Genomic DNA, 27,322 nt, shown 5'->3' on the forward strand with positions numbered 1-27,322 from the left:
GGGGAATGGGGCATAGGAAGGTATGCATAGATGAATAAAATAACGGCCAGTTGTTGAGAATTGTTGAAGCTGGGTAATGGGTACATGGGGTTCACTATACTATTCCAATATTGTGTATTTGAAAATCCCCATTTAGGGCTTCCCTGGTGGCGCAGTGGATGAGAGTCCGCGTGCCGATGCAGGGGACACGGGTTCGTGCCCTGGTCTGGGAAGATCCCACATGCCGCGGAGCGGCTGGGCCCGTGAGCCATGGCCGCGGAGCCTGCGCGTCCGGAGCCTGTGCTCCGCAACGGGAGAGGCCACAACAGTGAGAGGCCCGCGTACCGAAAAAAAAAAAAAAAAAAAAAAATTCCCATTTAAAAAAAGGCAAGAAAAAAGAAATCAGTTCGAATCCCTTTATCGGCCATTTCTAACAGCAGCTTTGGGTAACAGGGCTCTGCCACTAACAAGCTGTGCGACATTGGGCAAGTCGCTCCACGTCTCGGGGACTCAGTTCACTAATCTGAAAAATGTGGCCTTTGGGTGCGATTTCTCTTGAGGTCCTAAGAAGCAAGCAGGGACCGTGGGCTTGTTGAGAGGAGCCTAAGGGCACTGGGAGACAAGGACCCAACAATCAGGGCAACGTGAACTTTAACCTCAGCTCTGACACATACGACCTGGGACCCTCACTGCCCTCTCCATGCCTGTTTTCGTATCTATAAAAATGACATTCCTATCTCATTGGTGGGAAAATTAACAAATGTAAAGAGTCTGGCACGGTGGATGATAATAAATATGTTTCCCTTCTTAATTATTCGATTTTGCCCAGAACCAGCGATGTTCACACTGAGGACCACCGTGACACGCTACTCCTAGACCCTGGGTACAAAAGCGCAAGAAACTACCCGCCGCGCAAGTGCGCGCACAGCGCCCTCGCGCGCCCAGCCAGGAAACCGCCAGAGTGGCGGCCCCGCCCATTAGCGACCGCGCCTGCGCAGAGGCGCCGCCCCCGAAGTTTGTTGTTTGGTCCGGCGTCACCGACGCCTGCGGCTCCGGGGAGGCCTGGGTGCGGCGCCATGGCGGTGCGACAAGCGCTGGGCCGGGGCCTGCAGCTGGGCCGAGCGCTGCTACTGCGCTTCACGGCCAAGCCTGGCCCGACCTACGGCTGGGGGCGACCGGAGCGGCCGGGCCCCGCGGCGGGCTGGGGTCGAGGGGAGCGCCCGGGCCAGGCCGCGGGACCCGGCGCGGAGGCACGCAGGCTCGGGCTCGGGCTCCCCGGCCGCTACCGCTTCTTCCGCCAGTCGGTGGCCGGGCTGGCGGCGCGGCTCCAGAGGCAGTTCGTGGGGCGGCCCCGGGGCGGCGCGGGCCCTTGCGGCCGGGCCGTCTTTCTGGCCTTCGGGCTGGGTCTGGGTCTTATCGAGGAGAAGCAAGCGGAGGGCCGGCGAGCGGCCTCGGCCTGTGAGGAGATCCAGGTGAGCTCTGGCTGCGGGCGGGGGCCGGAGCAGAGGCGGGCCGGAGTCAGGCTGGGGGGCGGGGCTAAGCGCGTGGGCGGGTCTCGAGTTGGGTGAGGGGCGGGGCCAGGTGTGGGTGTGGTGGGGGCGGGGCTGGGAGGCATGTACTGATTTGGGGCCCTGGGTCAAGATTTATCTTGTCGGAGCTGGAATTTCTGGGCAGTCATCGGTTAAGGCTCATTTTCTTTGTTACTGATCTCCTCATACCCGGCCAGGACCTCACTTCTGTTTTACTGTCTTCCCTTCCTCAGCATGTTTTGAAAGATAATGTTAATTATAGCTCCTCTTGCAGCGAGGCCAGTGACTTTCCATAAATTTTCTAAAATTTAAGGACAACTAAATCATAATAACACTTCTATTCCTGAGGTAGCTGTCATCCACAATTTATGGATGAGGAAACATACTCAGAGAGGTGAAAGGTAAAGTAACTTGCTGAAGTCACACGGCTAATAAAGGGCAGTGCCCCAAGTCTGACTTTCAGGAGCATGTGCCCTTAAACCACTGTGCCAGGCAGGCTGCATCCAGTTAGTCAATTAGTGACATAACTGAAGCCACAGTAAAAAGCAAGAACAACAGGAGAAAACAGCAGACCTAATGGGTTTTAGTTAACCTGCATAGAGTTATCAAAGGTGACTAGAGACACAGGGGTTCTTAGGCTTTTTAAATGTTTTAAATAGCTCAGAGAATTCTGTTTCTGCTCAACCAAAATCTGTATTTCTTCAGAGAAACAGAACCAATAGGATGTGTTTATAAAAAGGGAGATTTATTTGAAGGAATTGGCTCTGCCGTTCTGGAGGCTGGCAAGTCCAAAATCTGCAGGGTAGGTGGGCAGGCTGGACACCCAAGGAAGAACCATTGTTGAGTTCAAGTCTGAAGGCCATCTGCTGGCAGGATTCCCTCCTCTTCCAGGGAGGTCGTTCTTCCTGGGGTTTGGAAGCACTCACTGAGTTAGTACAGCCCGTGCATTTCACAGCTTAGCGCTGAGGTGGTGGAAGGTGGGGTGACTTGCCCAAGGACACAGCTGGTTGAAAACCAAGCAGTGTCTCCCATGTTTCCTGGTTTTCAGCCCAGTTCGTGTTACTCATCACCAGAGTGTCTCACGTTTGCACTGTCCCCTTTGGGGCTACAGGAGACACCTGACCTAGTCCCCAGCCTCTGTACTTGTCTTTTGCTACAGCTCAACTGGCAGAAGCCAAGGTCGGCCAACTTGACAAATCCTACTTAAAATTAGGGAGGCTGTTTTTAAACTGAGGAGCTTGACCCCCTAAGCTTACCATCCTCCATGGCCTTTCCTCACACTTCACCTTTCTGGGGCTTAAAATTTTTAATTAGTTGCCAATTAATTTAAAAATTCAGGCATTTGACTTCTTTTGAAAGAAAAGCACCAGGTCTGGCAACTCTAGTGCTAAAATCCTGTATGGTGTCATACTGGGGTAGAACACTGACCAGTGCCTTTAGATGCATTTGGAAAGCATTTGGGGGAAAAAAAAACCTATATAAAATAGGCAAAAGACATGAATATATATTTCACCAAGAGGAGATACAGATGCCAAATAAGCATATGAAAAGATGTTGAACATCACTAGCCATTAGGGAAATGCAAGTTAAAAATACAATGTGATATCTCTGCATACTTATCAGAACAGCTAAAATTTTAAAATTAGTGATAGTAGCAAATGCCTGTGAGGATGCAGAGAAACTGAACCAATGGTGAGAATATAAAATGGTGCAGCCACTCTGGAAAATAGTCGGCTGTTTCTTACAAAGCTAAACATGTATTCGTTGTATGACCCAGCCATTGCAGTCTTGGGCATTTACCCAGAGAAATGAAAACTTACGTTCACACAAAAACCTGTACATGAGTAGCTGCTATGGAAAACAGTATGGCAGTTCCCCCCAAAAATTAAAAATAGAATTATCATATCCCAGCAATTCCACTTCTGAGTATATATTCAGAAGAACTGAAAGCAGGGACTTGAACAGATACTTGTACACCTATGTTCATAGCATTATTCAGAGTAGTCAAAAGGTGGAAGCAACCCAAGTGTCCATCAATGGGTGAAAAATAAGCAAAATGTGCTATATACATACAATGGAATATTATTCAGCCTTTAAAAGAAAGGAAATTCTGACACATGCAACAACATGGAGGAACTTGAGGATATTATGCTAAGTGATATAAGCCAGTCACAAAAAGACAGATACTGTATGATTCCACTTACATGAGGTATTTAGTCAAATTCGTAGAGATGGAAAGTGAACAAGGGCTGGGGAGAGGGGCTGGGGAGTCACTGTTTATTGGTATAGAATTTCAGTTTTGCAAGATGAAAAAAGTTCTGGAGATGGATGGTGGTGATGGTTACACACAACAGTGTGACTGTACTTAATGCCACTGAACTGCACACTTAAAATGGTTAAAATGACCAATTCTGTTATGTGTATTTTACCACAATTCTTAAGAATAATTTTTAAACACAGATGTTCACGGCAGCATCATTCATAATAGCAAAATATTAAAAACCCAAACATCGGGGCTTCCCTGGTGGCGTAGTGGGTTAGAGTCCACCTGCCGATGCAGGGGACATGGGTTCATGACCTGGTCCGGGAAGATCCCACATGCCGCGGAGTGGCTGGGCCCGTGAGCCATGGCCACTGAGCCTGCACGTCCGGAGCCTGTGCTCCGCAATGGGAGAGGCCACAACGGTGAGAGGCCCGCGTACCGCAAAAAAAAAAAAAAAAAAAAAAAAATCCTTCAACAGGTAAATTGTTAAACAAACCCTGGTACAGCCATACAGTGGAATACTAAGCAATAACAAGGAGTCAACCATCGATAGGTAACAACCTAAATGAACCTCAAGGGCATTATGCTTAGTGAAAAAAAAGTCAGTTCCAAAAGGTTACATCCTGTGCGATTCTATTTATATAACAGTCTTGAAATGACAAAACTGTGGAGATGGAGAACAGATCACTGGTTGCCAGGGGACTGGAACGGGTGGGGGTGGCCCAAATACACAGAGGTGGCACAGAGGAGTTCTTCTGTGGCGACGGAACGCTGTCTTGATTGTGGTGATTGCGTGTATCTGTACGGGGGATAAAATTGCATAGAGTTACACGTGCGCACACGAAAGAATGCAGGTCAGAAAAGATGGTGAGGGACTTCCCTGGTGGTCCAGTGGTTAAGACTCCGCACATCCACTGCAGAGGGCGCGTGTTCCATCCCTAGTTGGGGAACTAAGGACCGGCTTGCGCGCGGCCAAAAAAGAAAAAGTGAAAACTGAGTAAGGTCTGTAGTCTAGTTAACAGTAGTGTACGTTGTCACTTTCCTGGGCTTTGTATTAATGCTTTTTATAAGATGTCACTTGTGGGAAACTGGGTGAAGGGTACACAGGACATTTTGTACTTTTTTTTTTTTTTCTGCTTCTTGTGAGTCTATAAAAGGTTTTAAAACATGTATCTCATTCTCAAAAGCATGGTTGCTAAAGGATTACTCTACAAGATATTGCTTCCACTCCACAGAGTTTAGAAACTAGTTGGCAAGGCAAGACAGACTTTCGTTTTTTAAAAACATTAGAAGTTATCATACGAGGTGTATTAGCTCATAGGTTCTCAGTGCTTTAGGAACCCTCCAGAAGGAAAGGTTGCTGTGGGCTGGGTTGTCAGGACTGGTTATAGGGGAAGCAGGAGCTTGAGTTGGGACTTGATGGATGAGTAAGGATGAGCAGGTAGAGTGAAGACAATAGAAATAGGGGGCGGGGGAGGGGAATAGTTTGAGCAAAGGTTCAGGGAGAGGCATGTGAGAGACCAGTATGGACAGTGCAGACCAGCCTGCAGAACAGTTTTCCCACGTAGGAAGTACCAGGACAAGGTATTGAATAACGTGTCAGGTTCTTGAACCTGATGAGTGACACGTGAAACCAGTGTGGTTTCATCCGGCTCAGAAGCAGGTGAAGGGAGGACGTGAGTGGGAGAGTCTGGAGCTGAGTGACTAACCGTGAAGAGGGAGGGGTCAGGAGATCAGACGGGATTTGAGGGCGAAGGCAGAGTCTGGGTGACTGCAGAAATGACGTCACCTGCCTGGAGTAGGCAAGAACCCCGATTTGGGGGAAATAGCCTCGATCCCAGTGCATCCCCACAGCACCTGCGTTTCCATCTATGTCCATCAGAACTCTTGTATTCTTGTTTCCTTTCTGCAATCAGAATGGCTCACCAGATTCCTAAGAGGTAGAGACAGGAAGACAGATGTATGGTCAGGCCACTCAAGATGGCCGTCCTCTTGCTCTCTGTGCATCCCCTGCTGGACCAGTCCCTGCTTCACTTACATCCTACTCACAGGAAGGTGCTTACCCCCTGCCCCAGCTAGTGGTTGTTCTAAGCCTTAGGCCAAAACAGCTCCACCTGCTAGTTTATTAAAGGGAAACATCTGCCCTCGTGATGGTCATTAACCTGAGGGGCTGTGAGGGACGTGCCCCAGCCGCTGGTTTCCCTGGTAACTGATGAGCCAACCTGATACCAATTTCCCTATAAAGGGTAGCCTCCTGCTCCCCTGACTAGTGAAGATTAGTGAAGACTGCTGCCGTGTCCTGCCTGCTGTCTGCCACACACGTTGGGATGTTGCTCCAGGACCTTATGCTGCAGACGTGTAAGATGCCCCGTCCAATAAACCATTGATGTCCTTGTCACTGTCTCCAGGCTCGCTCTTCAGTCGTCTCAAGGCTGGGCAGATACAAGGCTTGCAGGCCTGTGGGCTGCAGCCCAACAACAGGACCTGATGACTCGGCTCCAGGGAGCCCCCTGATTTTACCCCCTGGCCTGCAAAAGCAGCCTGAGGTCATTCACAGGTGGGAGGGGGGGCTGCTGACCACATGCTTCTGCCCGTACACAGTTCTTGGTAACCATCCAATACCTGCCTGCCGAGGTCTTTGCAGAAGGAGCCGTCTCCACAATCAGAAACCTCCAAGCTTGTGCTGGGAGCTTGACAGGCAGCAAAGGAGTGATGTGCCAGCTGCAGAATTTGAGAGTTCTGACCTCTTAACTAATTCATGATGTTCTGTGTTGGGCTGTCTCGGTGACTGCAATGAAGTGACACTTTACAAAGAATTATTCTGAGTAATGAGAGAGAAAGCAGGATGGCCTGAGCCCAGGACGAGCAGTGAAACCCAACTTGGTTGTGTTTTTATTGGCTCTTGGTCTTGTCAGTGAAGAGCTCGCCTCACTGTACCTCCCCATCCCTTCACTGAGGCCTTACTGGGCTCCCGGGCTCACGGCGCCTGCTTTTTTTCTTCACAGGCAGTTTTCACCCAGAAAAACAAGCTGCTCCCCGACCCACTGGACGCTAGACGCCGGCAGGGTTTCCGGCTGGAGGAGTATCTGATCGGGAAGTCCATTGGCAAGGGCTGCAGTGCCGCTGTCTATGAGGCCACCATGCCTGTGTTGTCCCAGAACCAGCCGGTGGCAGGGAGTATCGGGCTTCTCCCAGGGAGAGGCCCAGACATCGTTCCACGAGAAGAGGAGCGAGCCCCCCTGGCCCCTGCCTTTCCCTTGGCCATCAAGATGATGTGGAACATCTCGGTAAGAGTGGGGCCTTCCATCTCTAAAGTCGGCGTTTCTCAAAATGCCCATCTTGGGGGAACCTCACGGCGCTTTGTCCCAGGCAGTAAATAGGAAACAACACAGATTCTCCATAGTACAGGTGCCTCACGCTCTTGCACAAGAGTCTGAAGCAGCATGTCTCAGACTGTAATATGTCCATGCATCGCCTGGGGTCAGGTTAGAAGGCAGATTGTGGGCAGCTGCTGGGGGGTGGAGCCTGAGACTCCCCCCCTCCTACTAAGGAGCCCCCAGGCAATGCCCACGCTGCTGGGCCGTGAGCCACACTGAGTAGCAAGTGCCTAAAGCGTCCAGGCCGATCAGTTAATTTCAGGGCTGCAGTCTGCACCGGCCTCTCTCTCCCTGACCTGCCACGCTGGGCACAAGGGGCCGCACGCCTCCCGCCGCCCCTGCAGACCCAAGGCTGGCTTCTCGCCTCCCTGCTCTCAACTCTTGTAGAACTCAAGACTTTGGGAAATTGAGTATTTTTCCCACCTGAAAACAAAGACTTCTGTCCATTTAGAGTAATTTATCTTGCCATTACATGGAGGGGGTGGGAGGAGAGGTTAGGAAATTCATCAAGACCTGATGTGTTTCCTCCTGCCCAGAGCATCTTTCCAAGGCTCAGGTGGGACACTGAAGGATGCAGGTTCAGGTTTCGATCTGGGGAATGGAGGTTATTAGACTATATACTTCCACACTGGGCTAATAGCTAGCAAGTAGCCAAATCCTCGACCTAGGAAACATCCAGTGTTAGTATCAAAACTCCCACTGGTTGGGGCACGACAGCAAATGCATTCACAGAAGCTAAAAGACTTGATTCTTAAAGGATTCTTGACAGGTTTCACAAGTCCTGAGAGCTGTTCATAATGAAATGAGGAAAATAAAGTGCTTTTCCTTGTTTTTTGTTTTTTACTGGGTGATGAAGAGGGCTGTTCTGTGATTCGGCACGAGTTTATCCAGCGGGGGCTTGTCGGGCTGGGCCTGTCTGCTGAAGGGAGCCTGCGAGGGTGAGCGTTAGTGCTCGGTGGTCAGGTTTGAGCCTGGTGGTGACCGGAGGCATCTATGGCAGGAAGAAGCGTCCCTGCCTTGATCATCTTGACATCTCCTCCTGCCGTGGGCACCTGAGCTGTCAAAGAGTGTGAGGTGTGGGAGGCGTCCTCTGGGTTGGCATGGATGGCACCTCTGCCCTCTCTCTCCCAGGAGAAACTCAGCTTGGCTTCCCACTTCAGAGAGGTTATCTTAGCTTGAAGGTCAAAGCCAGTTCTAGGCAGTAGCTGTCCTGGTCCAGATTATAAGGAGGGCCTGGATTTGCTTGGGCCTGTGTAACCCTGGATCTGTTACGTCTGTGTTCCAGGCGGGCTCATCCAGCGAAGCCATCTTTAGCACAATGATCCAGGAGCTCGTCCCAGCCAGTCGGGTGGCCTTGGCCGGGGAGTATGGAGCGGTCGCTCACAGGTAAGCACCCATCTGCCCACCACACAGAGCAGAATCCCCACCTGTGCCCTCACCACTCGGCACAGTGTCTGACACGACACACAGTAGACAGTAAATTCTCACTGAATGATGTAGTCAGTGATGGATTTTCAGTTGGTGGATAATTGGGAAAGACTGTAGACAGTCTGACTGTGGTGGAAGATGCAGGGGGCTGACTCACGCTGGAGTAGGGAGAGCAGGCCGTCCACAGCTGCCCAATTCATAGCGATGGAAAATGGATCTGGTTTCTGATGCCTAAGTCATGCCCAGGTAGAAACAAATCGAACTCTGTCCCCAGCGGAGGCAACACTCACTTCACAAATAGCTGCCGTGACCCGATAGTGCCAAGAGATTTTTTTTTTAATGGCCTGTTCTCTATGTGACAGAGGAGCCTGAGAAGTCGGGAGCAGAGTCTAGCGTGGAAAGTGCTAGAATAGCATATGCTCAGGTGCTGAGGGAGCCCAGAGGTGTGTGCGTTGCAGGGGTTCGGGGCCATTCAGAAAGGCCTCTTGAAGGGACAGTTTGTTCTGCCTCTTGGAAGATGGATAGCCATTAGCTAGGCAAAGAAGTAGGAAAAGAGGCTCCCTCCACAGAGGGGAGAGTCTGGATGGCAGCCTAAGCTCACCTTGGCTTTGCAAACCCACAGGTTGTAAAAGATAATACTTGTGCCAGAGGAGATGCTGTGCTCCTTTTAGTATTTGTAGACCCCCAGGAAGAGGTGGCCCGCTGTGTCTTTGGTGACTTACTAGAGGGTTGGTCTGTAGATCAGAAGCAGGAAGGTGGAAATGGGGACTTAAGGAAACATACATGGAAGACCCCTTCCAGGGCTTGGAAGGCTCTAGTGTGACTGAGGGTCGGTGCAGGCCTAGGGAAGTAGCTGCTTGGTGGGCTTAGCCCTGTCCTCCTCTCCTCTGGATTCCTTTGTAGGGAAGGGTGGGTGTCAGCTGATTCCTTTGGTCTAACTTTATCCTCTGGTGCTTCCTTTTGTGGTGGAAGCTCAGCCAGCTGACATGATGCTGCCGTGCAGACCTGTCACTCTCCAGTCTTCTACCCACTTTAGTTTTTTCACAGCATTTATCTCCATCTGTCCTTAAATCGTAGATGTCTTTGTCTATTTATTCATCGTCTCTGTGGCTGCACTGTAAGCTCTCTGAGGGCAGGGCTTTTATGTTTGTTTACTGTGTACACCGAACAGCTCAGTGAATGTCTGCGGAATGATGAGGTGAATATGGCAGAAAGTCTGTTACCTAAAGTACTGATGACATCAACTCTGTCTCAGGAGAAAGACTCCAAGACCCTGAGAGCACTGGGTGGATTTCTTCCTAGCCTTGCTCATCTAGGGACCTCAGACTCAGCCCTTGTGATCTGTTCCTGGGGCTGCTTCTCCCACCTGATTTCTGATCTTCTCCCGTTTACACCCTATGCTCCACCGTGGTGAATCCATATGCCCTCACCAGATGCACACAGGCCTCTTGTGTGTGCAGTTAGACTCCCACCACAGCCTCCGGTGCTGCTCCAGTTACACACACACACACACAGCCTCTGGTGCTGCTCCAGTTCTACACACACCCACACACACACACACACACTCCGGTCCTGCTCCAGTTCTGTATACACACACACACACACACACACACACACACACACACACACACACCGGTCCTGCTCCAGTTCTACACATACACACACACTCACACACACACTCCGGTCCTGCTCCAGTTCTGTACACACACACATACACACACACACACACACACTCCGGTCCTGCTCCAGTTCTACACATACACACACACACACACACTCCGGTCCTGCTCCAGTTCTACACACACACACACACACTCACTCACACTCCGGTCCTGCTCCAGTTCTACACACACACACACACACTCACTCACACTCCGGTCCTGCTCCAGTTCTACACACACACACACACACACACACTCTGGTCCTGCTCCAGTTCTACACACACATACACACACGCCACCCCAGCACAGCCACACGCTTCCTCTGGGCTCTCGTGACAACCAGGCAGCGCTTTCCCACTGTGGCACTGACAGCCTTGTGCTGTGATCGTGATTCTCCCACTGCCCCTAATGGCCGCAGGCTAGGAACAGTGCTTCGATTCCTTTGATCGCCTAGGACGGGGGCCCATTTGGGTGGAGTCCAGAGGAGCTGTACAAGGCCACATGGTGGACTGGCTTCAAAGCTCGGAACTGAGGCAGCTCTGAAGACAGGGCATGTGTCGACCTCTCTGTGTTGTCCTGACGTCTCTGGGGTTTGCTCCATCCTCCTCCTCTGCCACCCAGCGTCCTTATTTCCTACCCATGCCTACACCTCTGGCTTCCCTCAGGCCTCAAGTTCATGTGCCCAAAGCACAGTGAGGGCAAACAATACTGAAACATCGGAGTTTGGAGCAGAGAAAGATTTATTGCAGGGCCATGCGAGAAGGATGGCTCATGCCCCCAAAACCCCCGAACTCCCCCAGGGGTTTCAGCACAGCTTTTTACAGGCCAGGTGAGGGGAGGGGGTCACGGGGTATGTGATTGGCTCGTGCACAGTTCTCTGGTTGATGGTGAGGTGACAGGGCGGTGCCACAGGGGTTAACTATCAATCCTTAGGCCCCAGTAGGCCTGGGGGCCATGAGCCCCTGGTCATCAAGTAGTTAGCGTCTTCCACTTGGTGGGGGGTTGTCACATCTGTAAAACAGCTCAGGAATGTGCATCAGATACTGTTATCCAGGTACTTCGGAGAGGAGCTAAAGCAGAGGACACGGGGAGGCCCCGTAGGGTCCTGGTCTGTGACAGCATCCTTCCACCCTCAGCTCCATTGCCGACTGCCCAGTTACTGCCACGTTTCTTCACTCACTCACTCCACAAAGAGAGACAGACTCTCCCCTTTTCCTGCCAGCCACTGGGCCTCAGACATGACTGCAGGCTCGTTGCCCTTGGGGTAGGTGCTCACCCTTAGTCCCAGCAGCTCTGAGCCGGGGGCAGGGCTGGTACACAGCAGGTGGTTTTGCAGCCCTGGTCATGCAATCCCGAACGTGGCCATTGTGTCTGAGCGGCAGGTGTGTGCATGGCATCAGGTGACATCTCTACCATGAACTGCATGTGTATCCATTCACTCAGAGGTTTACTGGGCTCAGACTACCTGCCAAGTGTTACGCTAGAACTTGGAATCGAGGAGATTCTAGGTCCTTTACAAGCATTAACAACTGCATGAGGTATGTTACCACCTTATCCCCCTTTTGCATTTGAGCCCAGAGAAGTTAAGCAACTTGGCCAAGGACTTGGAGTGGCAGGGGTGGGATTCGATCCCAGGCCGTCTGACTCCAGGGTCTCCTCCACTGTGTTCTGCCACCTGGGATGGATGGACAGTGGACGGACTGGTGGAGTCACTGAATGCAATGAGTCATTGTGCGTTTTCCTTCCAAAACCAGGCTCTGCACCTGGGGCAGAGTTCATACGAGGAGCTGGGCGCATAAATGCATGTCAGTATTGAATGTGGCCTTAGACTGTTATATTTCCAAGTGTCATATCTGCTACTGGCCTCATGTTTGTCCCACTTGGCTGAAAAAGAAGATCCAACGGGGGTCCCAAGCAGCTGGCCGCACACCCCAACGTCATCCGCGTCTTCCGCGCCTTCACGTCGTCTGTGCCGCTGCTGCCAGGGGCCCTGCTCGACTACCCTGACGTGCTGCCCCCGCGCCTTCACCCCGAAGGCCTGGGCCACGGGCGGACACTCTTCCTTGTCATGAAGAAGTAAGTGGCAGGGGTGTGGCAGGACCTGTAGTGAGCAGTGTGCCTGGATCCCGGGGTTGCAGGGAAGAGGGATCCCCGCCCTCTGGGAGGCCAGGCTGAGGGCGTATGTCTGCCCTGTGGAGCAGTTTCCCTTTAGGACAACTTTTCATGAAAACAGAAACACGTGTTGAGTCAGAATATACTTTTCCCCTAGTGCTGTTAGTGCTTTTGGCTGTTGCCCCCTCTATGCTCACCTCACCTGGTTTCTTTTTTTTTTTTTTTTTTTTTTGCGGTACGCGGGCCTCTCACTGTTGTGGCCTCTCCCGCTGCGGAGCACAGGCTCCGGACGTGCAGGCCCAGCGGCCATGGCTCATGGGCCCAGCTGCTCCACGGCATGTGGGATCTTCCTGGACCGGAGCACGAACCCGCGTCCCCTGCATCGGCAGGCGGACTCTCAACCACTGCGCCACCACGGAAGCCCATCACCTGGTTTCTTAACATAAACTGTTCTCCTTCCTCCGTCCCTGCACCCCTGGCATTGCCATATGGGTTTTAAAGGAAACAAGCATCTGTACTGTTACTTTTAATATGTGAGGCCCCAGCTCTTACTTCCTAATTTCAAGATGGTGGGTGGGAACAGAAAGGATACTTGGGGAAAAAAGAAATCAAAAAGTTCAGGAAGAAGAGGAGGGGCTCCCCTGGTGGCGCAGTGGTTAAGAGTCCGCCTGCCAATGCAGGGGACATGGGTTCGAACCCTGGTCCGGGAAGATCCCACGTGCCACGGAGCAACTAAGCCCGTGTGCCACAGCTGCCGAGCCTGAGCTTTAGAGCCCGCGAGCCACAACTACCGAGCCTACACTCTAGAGCCTGCGAGCCACAACTACTGAAGCCCGCGCGCCTAGAGCCTGTGCTCCGCAGCAAGAGAGGCCACCACAATGAGAAGCCCGCGCACTGCAATGAAGAGTAGCCCCCGCTCGCCGCAAATAGAGAAAGCCCGTGTGCAGCAACAAAGATCCAACACAAACACAACCAAAAATAAATAAAAGATAAATAAAATTAAAAAAGAGGAAAGGCCATCAGAATAATAGGAAGTAAGCTGCTTGGGATCCTTGGTGCACAGTAGCTGAGGCCCTGTCGCCCTCTCTGCCAGCTACTCCTGTACCCTGCGCCAGTACCTTCGTGGGAACAGCCCGAGCCCCCGCCTGGCCACCGTGATGACTCTGCAGCTCCTGGAAGGGGTGGCTCACCTGGTGCAGCAGGGCGTCGCACACAGAGACCTGAAATCCGACAACGTCCTCGTGGAGCCAGACGCAGGTAGGTGCCCCGCTGCACCTCCAGGGGGTCCAGGGCACCCTGGACTTTAGGTCTGGGGACATTTAGGAGCCTTTGGGTCTTTTTTGATTTTTATGTTCTAAGTTGTTATGTCTTAGCTCTGTACACAAGAGATGAGCACTCCCTCCTTCAAGATGGAGGGTTTTGTTCTCTGTGTAGGACCCGTGGAATGGTGGTTAACAGTTCCCAGATTCCTTTTGGTTGTCCGCTTACAGAACAGAAACCTCAGTGGTGGACATTTTCTTGAATAAAGTGAAAGAGAGGTAGACTTTAGCTTAATATAAGAAAGAATTTTCAAACAGTGAGCACTGCTTGAATGTCAGCCCAGCTGCCCCTGGCAGTGAGCTCCCCGTCATTGGAAGCACTCAAGCGAAGCTGGATGGCCACTTGCCTGGCGATCCTGTAAGAGAGTCACACCGCTGGTCAATTTTGAACTAGAAGATTTGAGATAATTAAATATGCAATTCTAGAGGAACTGGCTTTTTAAAGGAAGTCTGTATGAATCCTTTTACAAATAACTAATTCATAATGCACCTATTTTTTAGGTTTGGATTTGAGGTTTCAAGTTCAAAGACTCTTGGCGATCATTTGAACCAGCACCACCTGATTAGTAAAACAAGAGCTGCTCCTTCGATCTTGGGAGAGCTCCAATTACTAGATTATTTAGATTGGGCCAAATTTTATCCCGTTCTTTGCTTGGGGACCTTGAGTTCCTAGAGGCACATCTGTACTTGTGTGGCTGGCCCCGCTCAGCTCTCCGGCGAGTGGGCAGCTGTCCAGGCCTTGCTGGCCTGTGCTCCTGGGTCAACATGGAGTCCCTGTGAGCCCCTCGTACCCACATCCAGAGGGTGGCTTTAGTGGAAACATAGGACCTCAGGGCGGGGGGGTTGGTGGGGAGAGACTCGGCCACTCACCTCTGCCTGTCCGTCTGCAGACGGCTGCCCCTGGTTGGTGATCACAGACTTCGGCTGCTGCCTGGCTGATGAGCGCATCGGCCTGCAGTTGCCTTTCACCAGTTGGTATGTGGACCGTGGTGGAAACGGCTGCCTGATGGCCCCTGAGGTGAGTCCTGCTGAGCGTGTCAGGCGCCATCAGCAGAGCCTCTCCCACCAGGTTTCGTGTTTACTCAACACTTTCATCTTTTCTGACCCACAATGTATCAGAAGTCCCTTCCCTGCCTCTTTGCTTAAATCTGGATCTGTCTGATGTTCCAGATGTGAGTTCTGTCAGCCCAAAGCAGAACTGAGCAGATTCTCCTGCATGTGAGCTACAGTTCACTCAGGTTCTGGGTTCCCTGGGACAGTTCAGATTAGTCTGTGAATCGGGTGCCGTGCAGGAGCATGAAGAGTTTAGAAGTACCAGCAGCATGACTGCTCACCGGTTGCTTTCTGAGCAGGTGTCCACAGCCTGCCCTGGCCCCCGGGCAGTGATCGACTACAGCAAGGCTGATGCCTGGGCGGTGGGAGCGCTCGCCTACGAAATCTTCGGGCTCCCCAATCCCTTTTACGGCCAGGGCAGGGCCCACCTTGAAAGCCGCAGTTACCAAGAAGCTCAGCTGCCAGCATTGCCGGAGTCGGTGCCTCTGGAGGCAAGACAGCTGGTGAGGTCGCTGCTCCAGCGAGACGCCAGCAAGGTGAGGCCATCCCCAGGTTTACAGGGATTGTGTGGATGGAAACCTCGGTTCGTGTTCCAGAGTAAAGGTCAGGGTTGGGCAAGCACTAGAGTGACAGGCGGCTCCTCTGTCCTACAAAGGTAAAGGCCAAGTATAGGAGACTTGCGTATAGACAGGAGTACGGGAGCTGGCCACCAAATTAGTCAGGATCCCAGCAGTTCAACTCCTCTTGGTTTTAGTTGCTTAAAGTTACTCAGAGGGAAAGAGACGCAGTTTTAAGAAACGTTTAATGAAGATGTAGCTTAAAGAATCAGCTGAGATCTAATCAGATGTGATGACATCTCCTAAGAGATCTGGACATTGTGAAATTACTACAAAGGCTAACATACTTGAAACCTGGATTGGAGTGGCAGGCCCGGCTGAGGTGGCATGTTTAGTGCCAACAGCCTGGACAGACCGGGGCTCAAACTCCTGTCCTACCACTCAGCCCTCACCGTGCGCGGCAGGCTGTCACGGTCACGGTAGGTGCTCGCTGCTGCCCATCATTAAGTCGTGACAACTCCCGTCACCCCAGACATGGCTCCTGGGCCTTCCAAGGTGGGGAGGCTCTTCCAGCAATGCACACTGCTCCCCGCCCCCCACCAATTTGTACCCATGGAAAAGCCGGGAGTGTGTGTGTCAGGTGAGTGCAGGGCATTGTAGGAGAGAGAAGGGTGGAGAAGAATTTACTCAGGGCCAGAGAAGGGAAGGCCCTGCAACGAGGATGCATTAACAAAGCAGGCTCTGGGTGAAGACTTTGTCACAGGTGTTCTAAGCGTCAGCTTCCCTTCCTGTTACAGAGGCCATCTGCCCGAGTAGCTGCTAACGTGCTTCATTTAAGCCTCTGGGGTGAACGTACTCTAGCCCTGAAGGACCTGAAACCAGACAAGATGATTGGCTGGCTTCTCCAACAATCAGCCGCCACTCTGCTGGCCAACAGGCTTGCAGAGAAGAACTGTGTGGAAACAAAAATGAAGATGTTATTTCTGGCCAACCTGGAGTATGAAGCGCTGAGTCAGGCAGCCCTCCTCCTCTGCTCGTGGAGGGCGGCCCTGTGACAGCTGATGGAGCTGGTGAATGAATTACTAAAAGAACTTCCCGTATGTGTCGTGATGGTCTGTGAGTGCTGAGGGAGGGGCTCCTAGGTGAGGGGTGTGGGAGTCAGGAGAAAAGATGGTGCAGGGTGGGCCAGTCAGCCAGAGAGAAGGCCTCGGGTTTGGCAAGTGGAAGGAACAGCTTGAGTTCACAGTCTAGCTACTAACTCGCTCAAGCAGTGTGAATTTGATGCATCATATAACCTGTGTGGACTGAAGTTCTCTTACCTCTAAAATGAAGAAACTGGTCTGGATAGAGGTCGGCAAAGTTTGTCTGTAGAGGGCCAGTACTCAGGCTGTTGCAGCTACTCAACTCTGCCATTGCAGCGCAAAGGCAGCCTTAAATATGTAAACAAGTCAGTGTGGCGGCTTCCCAATAAAGCTTCATTTAGGGACACTGAGATTTGGATTTCACGTGTCACTAAACAGTCTCAATTGTTTTCAACCACTTAAACGTAAAAACTGTTCTTAGCTTGCAGGCCTACAAAAAACAGGCAGCAGGCCAGACTGACCCATAGGCCAAGTTTGCCAACCCCTCATCTAGATGAATTCAGAGGGCCTAACTCTAAAAAGAAACACTGGCTAATCACTAGGCCCCTTTGTGTATCAGTGCTAAAAATGTGACTAGCTCTCTGCGTACAGATCCAAAGGAATGAGCCCACTGTACCAGGCAAGGGGCTACTCGGGTGTAAGCTGCTGACCAAAAAGTCCCACCTTAAGCTCGTGTCCTGTCTTCACAGACCTCTGAAAAGTTAGTGACCGAGCAGGTGAGGCCAAGCTGAGGCGGGTTAGACCTGCGTTCCACGTTAGAGTCTGCATGTTATCTGCACTGAGGCAAACGTTCGCACAAGTCAGGGTATGCAGGTATCGGAGTGAAAAACGCTGAAGTGAGGCCTGAGATGCGGGAGCCTCTGCACTTCAGTCACGCGTCCTGGAACAGCTCTGAGGGAAGCATCGCCATGGAGCTCGTCCAGCTACTGAATTGAGTCTAGCAGAGCTAACATGACTGATGAAATGGGAATTAACAGTGCAGTGTTTTAAACTTGCTGATTTTCCCCTTCTGACTAGCATTTCTTACAGGAATTGTGAAAAATTAAATGCATATTTACAACTACAGAACATGTATGTGCCTGGAACTGAATACTTGGCTCTAAGAGTGATTCTTATACCACAAAGACAAGAAACGATCAATAACGGGGAAGGGATTTTACATACAACTTTACACATGCTTCTTAGGAACACAACTATTGTCTAAAGCAAGGCGAACATAATTTAAGGTTCTTTTCAACCAAGCAGTTCTGTAATTCTGTTATAAAGTCAAGCACTGTTGACTTCCTAGATTTCCAATTTCAGTGATTTCCCCACTGGCCTTTATTAGCCTTATTTTCTCCCTTGACGTTTAGAAGCTCTGGCATTTCCAGTCTTCAGCAAAACTAAAAAAGGCCACTTACTGTTTTGTATCCAGTCATTTCTCAGCAGCACCCACACCATCAGCAAAGCACAACGGGGGCCAGATGAAGTTTGAGGGGCGATGTTTCTCTTTATTTTAGAAATGAGAGTTGACTTCACATGTGGAAAACACACTTAGCATTCAAGGTGGAAAAACTTAGCAAGTATTCCCTAACCCCCCACCCCTTGGTACTCAATGTTCCATCTCCCCCTGAGGTAAGCTGTGCCACTGTCCATGGCTTTAAAAAAACAACCCCCCCCCCCCAAAAAAAAGACCCACCATAAAGGGGAGAAAAAGCAATCCTATAAAAACCCTCCATGTCTGTTGAAAGGAGTCCAGGGCGCCGGCCCCTCAGTCAGACTTCTCCTTCTCCTTCATGTGTAAGAAGACGACGCTGAAGATGAAGAGCCCCACCATCATGGAGAAGGCGCTGGCATAGTAGGGATAGGCCGAGGGGATGAAGCGCTCGTACTGCGTGTGCTGCAGGGGCCGCACCGACACCTGCGACACGACAGAGGTGGCAGGCCCTGACCACGCGGAGGCCCAGGCGGGGCAGGCGCTGGCTGGGGACGGGGCTGCGAGCCGGCTTACCTGAGTGGAGGAGTACAAGTGCGTGTAGCCTAGCCGGTTGTAATCCACTTTGAACTGGAACACGCCGTACACGTCAGGCAACTTGAACTGGACGCTGTACTTGCCAGCTGGGGAAGAGCCGAGACATGTAACCAGGAGGGGCTTCCCACGGCATCTGCTGGCCGCACGAGAGCCGGCCCGAGGCGGGGACAGGCTTCCCAGAGTTTTCTCTTGCAAGAACTGCACTCACCTTTCCTTTTCAAGAAGGTCCTCACGAAAGGATCAATGCGGACAAACTCCAGCTGAATGTCATCACCATCAAAGGGGACCCACTTGCCGTCTGAGAGCTGCTCAATCACGATGCTGTACTCCTGAGGCGAAAGGCCGGTCAGCCGGGGTGGCCGGGGACTGGCAGGACGCCCCCAGCCCTCAGCTGCACTGAATCCCCACCGTGAGTCTAGCAGGAACCCCCAGGGGTTCTGAAAACCCGGGCAAGCCCCACCCACCGCCCCTGGACAGTGATGGAGGACACCACCCAGCCAGCTCACCCCCCTGACTCGTACCTGCACCCCTTTACAAGCCCGTGGAAGCCTGCACCCAAACACTGCCCTTCCCGAAAGCACCGGGCACTCCTGGGCATCCCTGCTTCCATATTCACTGCTCTCGCCTTTCCCTACTTCTCTTCCTGACGGATTCATCCTCAAGACCCAACTCAAATGTGGTTTCTCTTGTGAAGTCCGCTCCTAGCAGAGTGAATCAGCAAAGCCCCTCCCACCTCTGCATTCGCACAGCGAAAGCACACCTCCTCCAAAGAAGGCCGCCTGTTAGGATATGGGTTACTAGGCAGGCTCTCCACACCTCAACCGACTTTCTCACAGTGAAGATGAACTTATTCAGGCTTGTTTAGGCCCCTCAGGCCCAACACAGAAATGTTCAGTAAGTGCTTTTGAGCAGAATCAACTTGGCCAAAACCCGGGGGCCCTCCCGCTCCAAGGAGCTCTTACCACGAGGTCAGTGACAGTGTAGGCGTTGGGTGGGGCTGTCTCGCCCACCCGATGATGGGACACAGGCCCCACACGTAGGACACCCTCCTCCTTGAACACCCAGCGGGAAAGGGCGACAGCTAGCTCATAGTTGCCTGTCTGGGAATACCTGCAGAAGGGGAAACAGGAGAGGCTGGAGCGCTGGAACCAATCACTATCCACCAAGATAAACCACACACAGCCAATTTCTGCCTAGAGGCCATACACATCTAGGGATGCTGGTGAACAGGAACACAGGAAAGAAGGATAGGTGTGAGGTGTTGCTTTGGGTGTCACCTGCACAATAAATACACAATTACCGAAACGTCTCCAGATAAGCCGTCACTACCCTGAAAAGTCTGGACTGCCAACATCAACAATATAAAGTCTTCAAATAATTTTAAAGCACCTGAAGACAACGTAGCCTCTGACACTTTTAGCTAAAAGCCTCCTTCCTCCGCATCCACGCAGACCTACCGCCCAGACCACACCCCTAAGCACCCCCTGCATCTACCTCGGGGAGCCGGGCGCGGCCTTCTGCACCGCCGAGTTGAAGAAGGCGTCGCTGAAGAAGTCGAGGGACCCGCTGAAGATGACCCGGGCGTTGTTCCTGGCCTGCAGCCCCGCGATGAGGAGGGTGTTCTTCCCCACGGCATGGGGGTACTGGGAACGACACGGGGCCGTCAGCCGGGAGAGCCAGGGCGAGGGACCGGCAGCGGGGCCTCGGGACAACCTGGGCTCCGGCTGAGGGCAGAAGCTGAGACCCACCCCCTGCCCCGCTGTGGCTGCCCTCGTCCCCCTCCCCCCAACTTCTCATTTCATTGCCTCCGAGAAGGGTGCTCTCCTGCTTGCTTCTCGTTTTCAAACAGAAAGTGCTCCGCTACCAGGCCCAGGGCCAGGAGGCCTCACGGCGGCGAAGGCCCCTCACCTGGGTGATGGGTTTATCGGGGAAGAAGGAGTAGGAGGTGGAGGAGCCCGTCAGGATGTCCAGCACCAGAGGATTGTCAGGATCAGCCACCATCCTGGAGGACGAGAGAAGGGCCAGCCCGGACCCCAAGGACTCAGCCCAAAGGACCGGGAATCCTCCAGGAGCCATTTCTTCACAAGAATTAATCCTACTTTCTAAAAGCCAAACACCTAGCGCTCTTCTTGCTGTCACAACGGAGCCTAACTCTTAATGTCACATATTAATCTCATCCACATCCTCTGGGGGGAGGAAAGCCCCCCAGCAGTCACAAGTTCGGGCTGGTTTCCTGACAAAACAAAGTGATCCCTTCTTCCCACGGGGTTTCTGCGGGCCTCTCGCTGCTCACTCACCCGACACCTCGAAAGAGGACGGGATTCAGAGACGACTTCCCCACGATGGTCGGGGCCTTGAGCAGGTTCTCCGTGTCGGCCACGATGAGCGTATGCTGCAAGGGCAGAGGGAAGACCGGGCTCAGGAAAAGGCACCCCAAGCCACGGAGCCTCTCCGGACCCCCTCCCAGTTTCTAGGCTGAACTTTGCTATCAGGGCCTGAAACCTGGAAGGTGACAGTCCTGATTACCTGGCCAAGGTCTGAGATGTCATAGTTGTGATGGTCGATGACAGCTGTTTTCTCCTCGTCAAATTCGATCCCACACTCACTGCCCAGCTCTCGAAGAGGGTCACCTGCAGCACAGACCCAAGAGATGCCTGACTGACCCTAAGGCGGGCCCTGGGCTAAGCAGTGCCCCTCGTCCTAGCGTCCTCACGAGCCGCTCTCTACCAGTCAGCCCCGGGGCCCTGCAGCTTCAGCAGGCCGGGCGCAGCGCCCACGGGACCCCTGGGCGACAGCACGGTGTTCTGCCTGCGGGAGTCGGACCCTGAACTGACAAGTGCCACCACCTGGCCCTCTCCCTCCGCAAGCACAGTGACCTTGGTTCTGCGCAAAAACCTCCTTGGAAGCAAAGTGACTGGCGCGGGCGAACTTGATCTGGATGAGCCTGGGCTTCGAGGTTCCTCTCTTCCTCATCATCGCCCCACCAAGAACCCCACCCGATACGGTTTTAAGAACCTATCAACGCTGGAAGGAATGAAACAAGACTGGTCAGTGGTGTCCACTGGTGCAGCTGGGCGGTAAGTACATGGGATTCGGAACGCTGGAACTCTCCTCTCCCTGCTTCTACGTATCTTTGAAAATGTCCGATGTGAGAAACACAAAAATAATCTGTCAAACCTCCCCTCTTGCCTTCTTTTCGTAAGAGAAGAGCCACCAAAACAACACGAAAGAAACGAAGGAAAAAGACAAAAACAGAAGAAGGGAAAAACAAACAGGGACCCCAGTCCTTAAAAGGACCCACTTCTCATCTCATGGGCTCCGATCACAGGAAAGCACAGGAGGGACCAAATGGCACTGGAGTTCCCTCCCTCCCTCCCTGGTGAGGCCCCCCTCCGTGAGTGCCAATTTGGCAGCTTCCATTTGTAAAGCCCTCTAAGCTCCCTAGAGAAATGGTGGAAAACACCAGAACTTCCCAGGTCAGACTTACCAATGTCTGAGCTGGCAGCTACCAGGACACGGCCTCCACCGTCGATAAAGGTACTGATGGTCTCCACGTTGATATTTCCCCCGAAATCTGAAAGAATCACCAGACTCGTGACCCAGAAGGTTCTTCTAACTGCCCCTCTGACATTTGGGCAGGGAAGGTGGCCCGCAGACCAGCCGCAATCAATCACAGGATAGCACCCTCTGGAGGCCCAAAACGAGAGGGTCCTTTACAATGCATGCCCCGACACAGGGCAATTCTCCCAGCTTCCCCAGTGTGAAGAGCCAAAAATAATGGCTCAAATTCATAAACCTTTAGAAGTATGAATGAAATAATCAAACACCTACCAATTATAGCTGTCAAGTTAGTCATACATATTTCAAGTCACATAAACTATTCATCTAGAAATGTCGCATTTTCCCACTCACGTTTCATGAAACAATTTCATTCAAACTTATCACCTGCACCTTTCACATCAGTATCTTTGTCTTCACTTGAGCCACTTCTGGGGTCTCCTAACACAGTTTTCCAGGGCCCACCAACTTCACTTCCATCTAAGCCATCTGAGAAACAGCCCTTTTGAATTTGAGGATGATGCTGTCACTTGACACTTGGACTCCTCTGCCAGACATGAGAGGTTTTTTCCCTATTAATCCTACAGATTTAGATCCAGGACAGCCATAACAGGACCACTTCACATACTGTTTTTTGTTTGTTTGTTTGCGGTACACGGGCCTCTCACTGTTGTGGCCTCTCCCGCTGCGGAGCACAGGCTCCGGATGCGCAGGCTCAGCGGCCATGGCTCACGGGCCCAGCCGCTCCGCGGCATGTGGGATCTTCCCAGACTGGGGCACGAACCCACGTCCCCTGCATCGGCAGGCAGACCCTCAACCACTGCGCCACCAGGGAAGCCCCACGTACTGTTTTGAAGTGATCACCAAAAAGGTGCATTAATTTCCAGCACCTGTAATTGTGAGAGCATGCCCTTTTTTGGTCAATCAGCTGGGACGGCCGCAAGCATCCAGAACTAGCACTGAGTGGGGCTACCGCCGGCTCCTGAGTCTTCCCCGAAGTGCGCCCTAACGTTCAGCATAAAGTAATGGCGGGAGTGCTTGGTAATTCACTGATTCATTACATGAAAATTATGTCCTGTGTGCTGGGAAGAAAAATAAAGGGGGGAGGGGCTGTGATACGTGCACGCTGATCAGGGAAGCCCTTGGGAGAGCACAGTGCCTTTGAGCAGGTGCGAGAGCGAGCTGGGCAGATGGGGGCGCGAGCATCCCAGGCATCGAGAAGGACGGGGCGAGGTCCCCGAGGCGGGGGGCAGGTCTCCACTGGAGAGAGCAAAGCGGCGAGAAGCAGCAGAGCAGGCCGGTTCCTGCAGGCTCTGTGGGCCCCATGACGACAATGGCCACCAGAGGAGCCACTGGAGGGCTTTGAGCAGGAGACCAACGTGATCTGTTTATATCTTTAAAGGATGGTTCTGGCAGGTAGGTGGGGAATCGGGCACAGGGGGTGAGGGTGCAAGCAGTCACGGGTTAGGAGGCCACTGCGATCACCCAGGCGGTGAAGGGTGGTGACTGGACCACAGGGGTGGAGGGGGAGGTGGGGAGGGGAAATGGGGAGGAGGGACGGGCCTACACCTGCATTCTGAAGGCCAAGCCTGATGTGGGGTGTGAGAGGGAGATGCACTAAGGACAACCCCCCAGGATCTCTGGCCTGAGCAACTGGAAGGTTGCAGGTACCATTTACTGGGACTGGACACAGAAGTCTGTCCATTACATCCACCGGGCAGTTAGAAATGAGTCCACAATATAACTTTGTGAAGATCTAATAGGAGAACGGCGCTCTTTTCTGAGGCGTCATTTTCAGGAGAAAAAACTAAAAGCGTCGTGCCTTTCCGTCAGGCATAGACGGAACATCTTGTGTGTGCGGACTCAGCCCCTCACAGCACGCTAAGCCATCCATCCACCCTCCTCCAGAGAGGTCAGGCAGATCCTCAGACAGCACGAAGACAGCTTCGTGGCACGGCCCAGTGGTCCCCAAGCAAGGCGACTGTGCTGCTCAGACCAATGCCCGGAGATATTTCTCGTCACGAGGGGGAAGGAGGCTACTGCCGTCTGCTGTGTAGGGGCCCGGGACAGCGCCCACAGCACAGGATTGTCCAGCCCAAAACGTCAAAGAGTGTTGCCGTTGAAACTCTAGCATAGAACACAGGCTATGAAATTGAGATACCCGGGCTTCGATCCAGGCAACCCCTTCACCTTTCTGAGCCCGTTTCCCCATCTGTAAAACAACCCAGTGTTTCCTGGGTGCAGAGGATGTGCGAAGGATCCTTCTCCTGTAGCCGTTACTGCATGTGCCTTGGGAGCTTCCGGATCCCAGAAAGGACAAGGAACCCACCGATCTCCACATGGAGACGGAAACCAGGCCAGCGTCCTCACACCTAAGGGGACCACGTGGTAGCACAGGAGGGCCCTCGGAGTGGGGGCCAAACTCTTACCCTGAACCCAGCCCCCAGCACGGTAGCCTCCTCCCCAGGTGCCCGGGAGGGTTTCCTACGATAGCGTTCCCCACCCTGCAGGGCAGACAGGGTGACAAGAGATGTGGGGTAGGGCGTCAAATAGCACTGCGTCTCAGAGACATCGTTCCCCTTCCAATTATTTTTCCAGCCTTCTCGATCAAAGAGAATGGTCACAGTCCGATAACTGGTCTTAATCCTTCTCTAAACTAGCTCACCTCCTCTTTTAAGAGGACGCCTCGGGCCCAAAGCCTTCAGCAGACTGAGAATCAGCTAGAACTTGACAGCGCTGCATTCATTGTATTTACGGGTACCCGCTACTGACAGCAAATGATGGCACTGGCTTTCCATTTGCAGTGGTGATAATGGGTTCATTGCTAGTTTCCTTTTAAACTGGTATTTTAGTGTTGTTTTTTTTAAAGCAGGTCAATTTGAAGAAATATTTTATTAGCACAAATGATATGGAAAATGTAAAAATCATGAAGGGAGAATGGAACTGACTGCGATCTGTGAAGCAGTTTTTTAGGCTCTGCCGTTTCTCCCACCAAGAGCAGCCTACCTCAGCCTCCTCCCAACCTACCTGCCACTGCTTCCCTGCCCCTCAGAGACACTCCCGAGCACAATCTGCGCGGTCCCTCCACTCCATCTTGGACATCCCGACACGTGGTTTGGTAACTCCTTTCAAGTCCTTATTTTTATTTATTTTTACTTCCTCACAGACAGACTGAAAAACTCAAGGGCAGGCTCTGTGTCACTCTTCGGTACCGATTTCAGAGTTCCACCACAGCAGCAACCTGGCAAACGCCAATTAACCTGCTAAAGGCTCCATTCGCCTGCCTAGTGACTTGAAGATTTTAACTGGTACAACTACACTTGCCTCCAAAAAGCCAATTCCAAAGGCACATGCTGCAGGGGAGGTGGGGGCAGCTCGATAAATAAAGGGAACTTGGGGAAAATACGTCAGGGATTTGGCAGAACCCCGTCTCACACAAACCACAGAGAATAAAGTTGATGCCAGTGAATTGAAAGCCTTCCTAAGCTTCATCAGCTGAAGGAAGAGATGGAAGTACTGTCTTACCCCAGACAGGGACAACTTGTGTCCTGTGAGAAAAAGATAAACTGAAGCCACTAAAGAAGAGAATGACTGGGATGCTCACAAAAAAAAGCACGACAAAAGGGAAACAGCCAAAGGAACTGGGGTATTTAGTCTGGAGAAGAAACAACTGAATGGGCCCTGATTATGTGAAGGCTATGTCTGTAAGCAAAATAAGCATTAGACCTATTCTCTAAGGCCCTGGGGAGTATCAGAAACCCTTTCTCTCCCTGCCCCCAAATAAAGCAGGAAGTGGGAGACAAATTCCAGTTTAATATAAGAACTTCTTAACAGAGTTGTCCAGTGGTGGAGTGGGTTGCCTCATAAGACAGTAAGCTCTCTGTCACAGGAATGTCAATTGGAAAATCTAGTGAAGATGTTCATTCTGATCAACAACCAGCCTTCTCCTAAGCCCTGGACATATCCACCCAGCCTCAAACAGGGGGTAAGACTAGGTAATCACTAAAGGTTCTTTTCAGCCTAACTATGACTCCATCTGAATTCTTAGGATTAACTACCATCAGTGCCCCTTAACAGCAAACCATATTTATAGCATGCCATTTCCTCTTTCCACACAGGCAAACCCAATGGGGGGGGGGGTGTCCATCTTTCTTATCAGGCCCTTTAACAGAGAAAACTCCCTTCCCTAAGTAGCAGAGCCAGGAGGTTTTGGGTTGTTTTTGTTTTTTGTTTTTTGGCCTCGCCGGGCATCTTGTGGGATCTTATTTCCCCGACCAGGGATTGAACCCGCACCCTCGGCCGTGAAAGCGCACAGAGTCCTCACCACCAGACCGCCAGGGAATCCCGAGCCCGGAGTTCTATGGTCTGCAACAACACTTGATCCCACAATCCTCAGCTGTGTCTTTTGGAAAGGAGATGTCCTCTCCTAAGCCCAGGTTAGAAGTAAACATTTTCCTCTTCTCTGTTGGCAGCAGCGCCCGGGGCTGGCGACTCACCCCATCCCAGAACATGCCCAAGATCCTGAAGAAGGGGATAAATCAGTCCTGGGCCTCGAATCCCAGTTCTGGGAGCGACCGGCAGCCCTTACCTTCTACCGAAGGGGAGAAGATGATGAGATTGTCATAGAGAAACTCCCCGTACTTAATGAGGGACAGGCTGGGGTCATCTGCGGTCTTGAATGTGAGTACAAACCCCCGATCTGGAGGAAAAAACAGCGAGCTGAGGCAGATGGGGACGCAAAGGGAAACCACCGCTGCAGAGATCATGACCGTTCTCCGCCCCCACCCTCCCGCCCCACTAGAGGCAGGTCAGACCTGGACGGCCAGCTCATGGAAAACTAGTGGGAGGCAGGACGGCCAATGTCCTCGGGCTTGGGGACCTTTCCAACCCCAGACTTTCACCTGCCTCCCCCTCGAACCCCAGTCTCACCCTTCAGGCTCCGGAAGAAAAGCGAATGCGTCTCCCGCAGGTTGAGGTTATCCAGCAGCACCAAGGTGCGGGGACCGCTGGCGCCGACCAGGCCAAGCAAGGGCAGCAGCAGCAGCCACAAGAGGGACCAAGCACGGGCCGCGGCGCCGAGCCCCATCTTCCTGCTCCTGCCAAAGAACCCAAGCACCTGGACACCGGAAGTGCCCCTTCCACAGTCGCCCAATCGCAGCCCGTGGTCGTGGAGTACCACCCGGAAGTGATCCGGGTACGTCGGGGCTGGGCGTTCGGAGCCGCTGTTCGGACGGTGAGGAGCGGGGAGCGCGGCCGGAAGTGCACCGGTAGGAGGTGGATACTCTGAATGCTATTGGTGGAAGGGGCGCGCGGCTCCGCCTCTCGAAAGGAAA

At 52.5% G+C, this 27,322-nt stretch overlaps 2 protein-coding genes across 2 annotated transcripts; one reads left to right on the top strand and one right to left on the bottom strand.

The window, feature by feature from the left end:
• Positions 1-1,055: 1,055 nt before the first annotated feature.
• PINK1 (PTEN induced kinase 1) lies at positions 1,056-17,492 on the top strand (the record flags this gene model as incomplete). Its single annotated transcript, XM_079696869.1, has 8 exons — positions 1,056-1,451; positions 6,777-7,058; positions 8,434-8,534; positions 12,131-12,313; positions 13,443-13,606; positions 14,559-14,686; positions 15,021-15,257; positions 16,076-17,492. The coding sequence occupies 8 exons, from the start codon at positions 1,056-1,058 to the stop codon at positions 16,331-16,333; spliced, it is 1,749 nt and encodes a 582-aa protein (XP_079552995.1). The 3' UTR covers positions 16,334-17,492.
• Positions 17,493-18,100: 608 nt separating this feature from the next.
• Positions 18,101-27,075, bottom strand: DDOST (dolichyl-diphosphooligosaccharide--protein glycosyltransferase non-catalytic subunit; the record flags this gene model as incomplete). The annotated part of the gene is made up of 11 exons (XM_079696636.1): positions 18,101-18,320; positions 18,411-18,517; positions 18,640-18,760; positions 19,394-19,541; positions 19,926-20,074; positions 20,340-20,433; positions 20,729-20,823; positions 20,958-21,061; positions 21,919-22,005; positions 26,578-26,688; positions 26,919-27,075. 11 exons carry the CDS (start codon positions 27,073-27,075, stop codon positions 18,171-18,173), a joined length of 1,323 nt encoding a protein of 440 aa, XP_079552762.1. The 3' UTR covers positions 18,101-18,170.
• Between the last annotated feature and the right edge of the window lie 247 nt (positions 27,076-27,322).

The sequence above is a fragment of the Hyperoodon ampullatus genome, assembly GCF_949752795.1.
Source record: "Hyperoodon ampullatus genome assembly, chromosome: 2".
Lineage (NCBI taxonomy): Eukaryota > Metazoa > Chordata > Mammalia > Artiodactyla > Ziphiidae > Hyperoodon > Hyperoodon ampullatus.